This window comes from Eutrigla gurnardus, assembly GCF_963514095.1.
Source record: "Eutrigla gurnardus genome assembly, chromosome: 10".
Taxonomy (NCBI): Eukaryota; Metazoa; Chordata; class Actinopteri; order Perciformes; family Triglidae; genus Eutrigla; species Eutrigla gurnardus.
The window spans coordinates 19,047,046-19,057,159 of NC_139924.1; the positions used below are offsets into that span (position 1 = coordinate 19,047,046).

General features: G+C 41.0%; 1 protein-coding gene across 1 annotated transcript in view; it reads right to left on the reverse strand.

Annotated features, from left to right (window-relative positions):
- vwa7 (von Willebrand factor A domain containing 7) overlaps positions 1-3,287 on the reverse strand; it is a gene marked incomplete at its 3' end in the record, with an annotated part of 3,529 nt that extends 242 nt beyond the window's left edge. The window contains exons 1-7 of the mRNA XM_084020489.1: positions 2,949-3,287; positions 2,545-2,778; positions 2,255-2,351; positions 1,886-2,020; positions 1,589-1,784; positions 1,290-1,459; positions 4-143 (exon numbers count right to left, since the gene is read on the reverse strand). Coding sequence (XP_083876615.1) covers positions 4-143; positions 1,290-1,459; positions 1,589-1,784; positions 1,886-2,020; positions 2,255-2,351; positions 2,545-2,778; positions 2,949-3,236 — 1,260 coding nt within the window. The 5' untranslated portion in view covers positions 3,237-3,287. The remainder of the gene's footprint in view (positions 1-3; positions 144-1,289; positions 1,460-1,588; positions 1,785-1,885; positions 2,021-2,254; positions 2,352-2,544; positions 2,779-2,948) is intronic.
- Between the last annotated feature and the right edge of the window lie 6,827 nt (positions 3,288-10,114).

Below are 10,114 nucleotides of genomic sequence, written 5' to 3' on the forward strand. Positions count from 1 at the left end.
CACCTTCCTGATCAGAAAAGAAAACAGCACCTGAATGGCAGAGAAACACATCTCTGGTTCGTCTCCTCCTCCCAGCGCCATCAGGTTCTCCATGTGCTGCATAAACTGATTTGGGTCATCAGTCTCATAGACCGGTCCTACCCCTGCAGAGCACGGGAGGAAGATATGTTTAACGGCAAGCAACAGCAGATGTCTGATTAATCAGCAGATCTATTACAATCTAACCATCACATTGGACTTTTGAAAGAAGTTTAATTTGATTTAAAAAACGACCTTTAGATGGTCCATTTTAATATTACAAAGACTCAAAGCTGGCCTCTTGGCAAAGGTGAAAAAGTCCACCTACCAGCACCTCTAAAGTTTACTAGTTAACACAAGTAAAACTGAGAGTAAAGTAAAACTGAGAAATTGTGTTTTTGACAGATGATGAATCAGACCCAGTAACATTCTGGAATTTCCCCTCATCACTGTGAGGTTGCCAGGAAATTGCAAGGTTGTTATCATTTGGACAGAGTAAGCTGTTTTCCTTGTTGGAATGTCAAACTATCCCTTTAAGATACACAACACAGCCAAAGGTATGCAGAAACCCAAATGTTACACCCATCCTTTTTGTGATTGTTGGAAATGTCATTGGCAAACCAAGCATTAATATGTTTCAGCATAAAGGCTGGCTCACAGCCAGCATTCCAGCTCATCCAAATATGGACAGTTTGATAGAGCAGAACCAGAGATTTCATCTGAATAATCGCAAGTAGCTAACACTGGCCATGTGATCTGTTTCCTCCAGGATCACATGTGTGAGAGGGCGTGGCCTGGGGGACAAAGGGAAGGGAATAGTTTGTGGTTGCACGAAAGAAAATGTTTGTGGAGGTACGTGGAGGTGAAATGTAAGAGTCAGGCAGCCTTTAGCTAAGTGCATTTAGCTCCTTCTTATGTTTGCATCTCGTCCATCTCAAGGCTACAAATGTGATTCTTTTAGCAATGCATTGCTTTTCCTGATGAATATTTTTGTAATTTGAAGATATATGTGTATATATTCCATTTTAGTTTTTGGACATTTGGTTAGGATTATTATGTGGCCTCGCTAAGGATTTTCCTGTGTGTTGAATAAACCTTGTGGACATTCAAAGGGGCATTAGTTATTTTCTTGTGAACTTATTTGAGGCAAGGGTTGTTTTCTTAATTAATGTTGTTGAAGCATATATTTAAGTTGCCTTATACTGTATTAATTTGTTGTTTTTGTAAGGAGGGCAACTGTATAGGCTTAAAACGGTTTGTTATCTCCTCACCTGGGTCATGGAAAGGCACCAGTAGGAAGGTGCCAGGCTGCTCAGGGCTGCTGGCTCGGCTCTGGATGATTGAGTGGGCCCGGAAGCGAGCGGCAGTGATCTCCTCAAACATGCTGCCTGTGGTGTCCATGACAAACACCAATGCAGGGACCTGCTTCACACTGAAGAGCCTGTCAAAGGAAGTTGAGAAGGAAAAAAGGCAACATTTTATGCACTCTGCAGCTGAAATAACATATTATGTTGTGTTTTCTCTTTGGGGAAATACAAGAACTTTCTGTGAAAGAGTTGTCAAAACCTACCTGAGGAAGGTTTTATGGCCTACGTTGTCTCTGAGGTCTCTTAGGACACTCAGGGTGGCCTCTCGAGCCAAATTGGCAGCTTCCACATGGAGATAATGGTGGGGGGAGAAGAGAGGTGAGGTGCTGTCCTTGTTGATGCCCCCTTTGGCCCCGATAAAGCGGCTACTGTCCAGAATTCCTCCATGACTACATTTGCCTGAAACGGTCATTATCTTTTAAAGCTTTATAGAGTGAGTCCGACATTCTATATGGAAAACGCTCATTTGAGTATACGTTGTTTTTTTTTCACTGACATACCGGGAGGTTTTGGAGGGAAAGTGCTGAAGTAGCCAGTGGTGAGCAGCTGGGTGTTTTGTTGTGCATTTGTCAGTCTTGGCAGGAGGTTGTCTCTACAGGTGGCACTGAAGCACTCCATACAGGTAGGAGTGTCTGCTGTGGACAGAAAGGAATGACAGTGTCGCTGTGGTATTTGTCTGAATGGCTGGCACAAGTTACATTGCTGCCTGTTGTAAGTCCCTTTACACTGAACCTGACCCCTCATCTAGTTAGCTTAGCTTTAAGTCAACCTGACTTGCCTGTGTTTCTGCATTTGGGTCCACATATCTGCTGCCAGAAAATAAAGTGACAATGGTATGTGCCACTGTAATCATACATGTGAAGTGTTACCTTCAGCCACAGGGATCGCAGGCTCCTCTGGCTGCAGCAGGTGGAGATAAATGAAGCGTTGGCCCATCTCAACCCAGTTACTGTGGCTGTAGAAGTCCTGGCGTAATAAAGACAAGAGATTACTTTGGTCTTTGCAAACACAAAAGGACATTCATTCTAATGAACTTCATCCCTTGAGGTTAGTTTTATGGCCATTTATTAGCCGTTATGCTCCAACAACTCGAAGAATGGGATCAACACTCAGTGGTCTCAACCATCCATTCTCCGAGCCTTCTTTTGCTGCTGTGTACCTGCAGGGAGTGAAATAGCTGGCCCAAGCTGTGTCGAGCACTTTGGTACTCCTTGGCCCGTACTGAGAGCAGAGTCTGAGCCCAGAACTGCCTCAACATCCCCATGGCGCTGTCCATACGCTCTGAATCAAAATGGTACACCGGGTCAGACCTGGTGGAGCTCAAGAAGTCCATGGCCGCGTTGGACTTCACCACTTCTCCCACAGCTCTCCAGAAGGAACGGCCCAGTCTGATCTGGGAGTGATATTAGAACGTCAGTGCTCAAATATCACAATATGGCATGCAAACAGAAGGAGTGAAACGTCTTCAGCGTGCTTTCATTAAAGCTTTTCAGTTAATACAATAAATCTACCATTTATAAATAGGTCTTTTAATGTTAAGTAAATATCCTGACCTCAGCTCACCTGTTCCTCTGAATGGTCCCCCTGGTGTTTTTTGGTGCCCCTCAGAGTCTCCAGGGTGACGTTAAGAACGGCCTGCTCTGTGATGTACTGGTGTGTGTGCGAGTCCCAGGACAGCGTTAACACTCGAGACCAAAAGTTGGGGAGGAAGCCCGTGCATGGCAAAGCCAGGAGGAGAAGATAAGCGAGGATAAACCAGTGCACCTGCTTTCCACTCGCTTCCCAAAATCCTCCTCTGCCCTGTAACATCGTGTCCCGCAGATGTGGTGAGTAAGTCACATCCACCTGCATGAAATAAAAGGAAAAACTATGGGCTTTGCCGTTAGCTGCAATACGAAATACATTCTTAAGGCCGACTTCTAAATTAGAATGTAGCTTAGAATTAACCATTGATTTACATCAACAAATCTTTTAAATTTAAAGCCCATAGTTTTGATATGGTGACAAACAACTGCCAATTTAAACAGAGCAAATGCGGCGCAACATTATTGGAGCAACATCTACATTCATTTTTGTTTCAGGAACCCTGACAAAGTACAGTGTTCGCTCTGTTTTGGTCTCCAACAACTACTTGTTCCTTGTTCCATAGTTTCTAAATGCTCCATTATGTTCACCAACTACCATCTTTGGTAGATGGAACATTAGACATAGTCATATGATACATTGCTCATGGGTCATTCCGTGCCAACTCAGCCACCCATGTACATGACACCTCTCAGATTTTGCTGAAAAGCGGGGAAAATATGCCTTATGTTACCAAACAAAGGAATCTGATGTTTCAGGTCAATATCTCAAACGGTTTGCCCGTGGCGTCCATTTGAATTTCAAGTGCCACACCCCTTTTTGACACATTGGAATTTCGCATTTCATTTGTTGGCATTTTTGGAGGCCCATGACTTCTGTTCTAATAGTGATGAAGGGGCTGAGGCTGAGAATTGCTCTGTTAGTTCATTGTAATGTGTACTTCACAATTCTACAGGCAGAATCAACATTCCTTACTGTTTGGGTGAGAGGTGGGTCACCAAAGTCCATATATGGACCCCCAAATGACCACGTGGGCACTTGATGATCCTAATGGGATTTATACCAGATAAAGATACATATTTGTTCTTTCTTTTAATGAAATAAAACCTTTGACTATGAAGCTCCTTGATATGAATTTCATTCGTCAAAATTCACCATTTTGGACTTTTTTCCCCAGAAGTCTGGAATGTAGATCAGTGAGAATTTAGTGATAAAGCATGAAAATAGTGGAAATAACTTATTATTATGCTCAGTGATGGCAAACAATTAAATATTTAGACTGCTGGCCATTCATTTCCTGAAAATCACAAATGAACCCCTTATCCCCGATGAAAGAGACCCACCTGTGATAAGCGACTTGCAGCACGAGCAAGTCTGCAGGCCACTGATGCAAACCATATTCTGACACCAATGGAGATGTTTCAATGGGCAAAATAAAACATTAAGAACATTACATTCTTCTTTGTTAGTGCAGAAAATATTAAAAAACACGAGGAAACGTACAAATTGTAGAGACGTTACGCCTCGGCCAAAACCATCAGTGGAACACGATCGCATCATTGCTTTATACCAATTTCCAAAGATAAGATAAGGATGAAAAGAATATCACAGCATACAATATTTTATATTATATATATGAACATGGTGACGTTTTTGTGAAATTAATCTATGGATAACTATTATCCAAGAAATTGTGGAAGCAGTAACATAATTTTGTCATGGTCCTTTTGGTCACGTTTGTATTGGCGAGCACTGCGTCCATAGATGAATTTTACAAAAACATCACCATGTTTATCTGAACCTTCAACAATGTTTCCAATGAACCAGTCATCATCATAGATGCAGGCAATGTATTTTCCTGGCTGGAAAATGTAGTTTTGTGGCTGATCTGACTGCGAGTGTTCTGCCTCCGGGTGTTCTGTATCCAAGTGTTCTGAATCTGATTGTTGTCCTGCATCGACATCTGTGAATATTGTATCCTGTGATATTCTTTTCATCCATATCTTATTTTTGGAAATTGGTATAATGATCGTGATGCGATCGTGTTCCACTGAACGTTTTGGCCAAGGCGTAACGTCTCTCCAATTTGTACGTTTCCTCGTGTTTTTTAATATTTTCTGCACTAACAAAGAAGAATGTAATGTTCTTAATGTTTTCTTTTGCCCATTGAAACATCTCCATTGGTGTCAGAATGTGGTTTGCATCAGTGGCCTGCAGACTTGCTCATGCTGCAAGTCGCTTGTCACAGGCGGGTCTCTTTCATCGAGGATAAGGGGTTAATTTGTGATTTTCAGGAAATGAATGGCCAGCAGTCTAAATATTTAATTGTTTGCCATCACTGAGCATAATACTGAGTTATTTCCACTATTTTCATGCTTTATCATCACTAAATTCTCCCTGATCTACATTCCAGACTTCTGGGGAAAAAAAAGTCCAAAGTCCAAAATGGTGCATTTTGACGAATAAAATTCATATCAAGGAGCTTCATAGTCAACGGTTTTATTTCATTAAAAGAAAGAACAAATATGTATCTTTATCTGGTATAAATCCCATTAGGATCATCAAGGTTCCAAAAGATATATGGGGATAAATATGGGGTTCCAAAAGAGTCACCTCTGCCCGGGAGGGTTTTTGGACCCCCATAAAACCCCCACCAGTGGTACCATACCCTTCAAATTCATTTTTGCAAGAGCAAAGGTCCCAAATATAACAAATAATCCTGTTTAGAATAAATGTGATCATTCATCGTAGTGCTAGGAGCACCCAAAAAGTGAAAAATAATTTTGGCCGTCGAAACAAATTGGACTTTGGTGACCCACCTCTCACCCAAACAGTAAGGAATGTTGATTCTGCCTGTAGAATTGTGAAGTACACATTACAATGAACTAACAGAGCAATTCTCAGCCTTCTATCACTATTATAACAGAAGTTATGGGCCTCCAAAAATGCCAACAAATAAAATGCGAATTTCCAATGTGTCAAAAAGGGGTGTGGCACTTGAAATTCAAATGGACGCCACGGGCAAACCGTTTGAGATATTGACCTGAAACTTCAGATTCCTTTGTTTGGTAACATAAGGCATATTTCCCCCGCTTTTCAGCAAAATCTGAGAGGTGTCATGTACATGGGTGGCTGAGTTGGCACGGAATGACCCATGAGCAATGTATCATATGACTATGTCTAATGTTCCATCTACCAAAGATGGTAGTTGGTGAACATAATGGAGCATTTAGAAACTATGGAACAAGGAACAAGTAGTTGTTGGAGACCAAAACAGAGCGAACACTGTACTTTGTCAGGGTTCCTGAAACAAAAATGAATGTAGATGTTGCTCCAATAATGTTGCGCCGCATTTGCTCTGATTCCCTTGTTTGGTAACATAAGGCATATTTTCACCGCTTTTCAGCAAAATCTGAGAGGTGTCATCTACATGATACCCCGATTTTGGCTGTTTTCACATGGAATGACCCTCATATAAACATATTGAATAAGGCACCTTTTAATAAATCGAAGTGAATGTTTTCGGCTATTTAGTGAATGCTTTATTCTTTAATTGAAGCTGCGGTTTTATATCCTAAAGGGTGTGCCCTGCCTTCAGCCTGCGTTAGCTGGGATTGGCTCCAGCCGGCCCTGTGACCCTTGACAGGACGGTTACAGATGATGGATGGAAGCTGTAATCCCCCCCTTTAAGCGGCTCGTTGAAAATATTGTTCATCAGCCATTAGGGCTTTTAGGCAAGGCAAGGACAGGCAACTTTATTTCTATATCACTTTTCATACACAAAGGAGGCTCAAAGTGCTTCACATCATAACATGTCATACAATAAAGAAAAAAAAGAGAAAAAGAGAAAGAAAAGAGAATAGAAAGCTAAGGTGAACATAAAAGTTTTCAGTCTAGTTTTAAAAGTGGTCGGAGTTGGGGCAAGTCTTACATCTTCAGGAAGTTTATTCCAGCTATTTGTTGCTAGTGACTAAATGATGCCTATACTAGTCATTTATATGTGAGCAGGAGGATTTTGAAATCAATTCTCTGACATACAGGGAGCCAATGTCAGGATTTAAGAATTGGTGTAATGTGCTCACAATTTTTTGGTCTTTGTTAGAACTCCAGCAGCAGCGTTCTGAACAAGCTGTAGCTGCCTGACAGTTTTTTGTTGTTTCATAAGACCTGCAAGGCTGTTCCTCTAGCACTTTTTAAGACTAAATTGTAGGCCCGGAGGCTCTCTTTATAGATGTCATTGTCAATGTGAAGTTTAGTACTCCGCCAGATCCGTTCAGCCTTCCTGCACTCTCTTCTCTGGGCTGTTACAACAGCAGCTTTTCTCCAGGGTGCCTTTTGCTTACCAGAAATCATTTTAACCGTAACAGGTGCGATGACATCTACGACATTCACAATTCTGGAATTAAAGTTGTTTACAAGATCATCAGCATGACATGGGTTTAAAGGTGGTAACGAGGAGATGGCGTTTTTAAAGAGTATGCCCATTGATGTACCACTTTTTGACATTGTTTGATTCTGTTTGTGTGTCAGAAATGAAAGAAATATTAAAGAAAACACAGAAGTGATCAGACAATGAAGGATCAGTCACAAAAACATCAGAAACATGGAGACCTTTTGTGATAATCAGGTCCAGGGTGTGTCCCTTACAATGAGTAGCCTCTTTCACATGTTGAGAAAGGTCAAATGTGTCTAGAATAGTAAAAAGTTCTTTTGCACCCTTGTCATTCAAATCATCAATATGAAAATTAAAGTCACCAGTTATAACTAGGCAGTCAAAGTCAGTGGAGATGCTAGACAAGAATTTGATGAATATTAGAATATAGAATAGGAATGAGATTTTCTAGGTTAGCAGTGTGTTCAAGTTTCCCAATGTTTACACTGTTGGTTGTCACAACAGGAATGCAGAAGGTGCCATGTTTTGATGTAGGCGACCTTGGGTCCAGCTGATAATGCGGTCTACTGCTGAACCCTTTTCTGTCTCAGTAATATTCAGGACTGCTCAGTCACTGCTGTCAGGGCGGGGAGGGGGTGGCCGTAAGCTGAACTGAACATTCATTACCAAATGAATTATTTAATGAGTCATGATATAGACATGAAAAAAGCACCACCTGCTTGCTAAATGGGTAGATATGAAAACTCTATTAAGTGGTGTTTTGTGTTAAATTGATCAGTTTGTGCCAGTCATGCACATGTCACCACCCAAAAAGATCCTCCACTCACATTTTTCTCAGCTTTGTCTGTACAGAGACTACTATTGTTCTTTGTCATCTTCAGTCAGATACAATACTTTTTGGGGAGGTTTTGTTCTCATAGTCTGTGAATTCAAGAGGGGGGGTAGAGGAACGAAAAACAAAGCATGAGGGTTATGGGACAACTGCTCCCTCCACTATGCCAACCCACATTCAGAAAAGGAGTTTTAATTGTTTGGCGCGGTCTCTTAAATTGAGAGCACAAAGACTCCCCCTTTCACTCATTGTGCAGGAGTGATGCAGTATCTGACACATTGATTATTTATAAAAACCTAAAAATGATTGAACCTTTTTTGTATGTAATTGCTCATCATATTTTGCCCATCAACAATATAGGACAAGTACACTATATTATCAACAACAACTTCCTCCTTTAGCACAGTGCAAATTTTTTTTAATATAAAATTAATTAGGCAACTGCACACTTCTGCTTAAAGCTCTACTGTCTACACCATAAAAAATGCTCTCACCTCAGTTCCTCATGGTAGATTTTTCTCTTCTGATTTAGTTGAGACACCACAGCATTTATCAGAGATGTCACAGTCCAGCACGCGTAGAGGATCACCACAAACGTACGTTCATGTTACAACTTTCACCGCAACCTGTCACCAGTGGAAAATATGCAGCAAAATTGTCTGTGTAGCAGAATTATAGAGTCTTCACATTTGTCTGTTTCTCGTCACTAGCCCCTGAGTAAGAAAAAAATAAATAAAAGCAAGACATGAATGGAAGAAGCACTTTGCTTAACTTGGATAAGAGTCTGGTTGACGCCGAGTGGTCTCGGGTGCATTTCTTAGCGCGGGGGGCACACCATGAGGCAGAGGACATGTCGTCATAGCTCCTCTACAGCCTTGTGCCCCTCCTCATCCCCCATTATTGCATGGTGCATTGATTCATCACAATAGGTCCGCATACATTACTGGCCAGGGTGTTCAACTTAGGCCTTCCCAAACCCCCCCTGCCCTCTATCCATCACCCTCTCTTTTCCTAACAAACCCCAAAAACTGCAAACACTACACCTCCTCCCTCTCTCCCTAGTTCCCCACGTTTCTAACAGCAATGCAAAGGAGGGCATCGGTTGCTAGCCAACGCCAGCGACCGTGTTGGATTGAATGTTGTAAAAGAAGAGGTTAATGACTGGGATGTTTTTCAGCTTTGGTCTTCTGCTGTACTTGAGCTCTGGTATGTTCCTCAGCTCCCTTTGTAAGAAATAAACAGTTTAAAATATAGATAGTTGATACTTTGTATGCATTCATTGTATGAATCATATGCAACCCATTTGCACAACCACAAAAGGTCTCAGGTATTTGTATTTATTGAGAAAGTGAAAGTAGATCAGTGGGAGGCTTGAACTTTTTTTTTTTTATTATTTAGTATTGAAAATACAAACTCTCAATGAGGACAACAGCAACAGTAATACACATGAAAAACAGGCACGGTGTAGAGCGCAAACATAACAGTAGGGGAATCTTGAAAACAAAAAGGTAAATAATAAATAAATCAAGGCAAATAAATAAAGTTCAATTTCTCAGGCATACACGTTCAACATAAAAACAGAGCAGCAGAAGATAAGTCAAATTTAAATAAAGTTTAGAAGAGAAGGAGACGAGAAATATTTAGACTTAATTTTGTTGCATACTTGTTGTTGGTTTTTTTTTTAGGGATGAAAAGAATAACTTAAACTCATTTATGAAACATGCAAAGGAAGGTTTGAAGTTCCTCCATTTTGCACAATGGATATGATATTTACCCAAGAGTATAATAACATTAAGTGGGAGGCTTGAACGCACAGCATCACAGCAGTGCAGATTCAGGGAGGGATGGGTAAAAAACAAACAAAAAAAAACTGTGCAATGTAACACCTTTAATTATCCAGAATCCCCATTAGTTATGCAG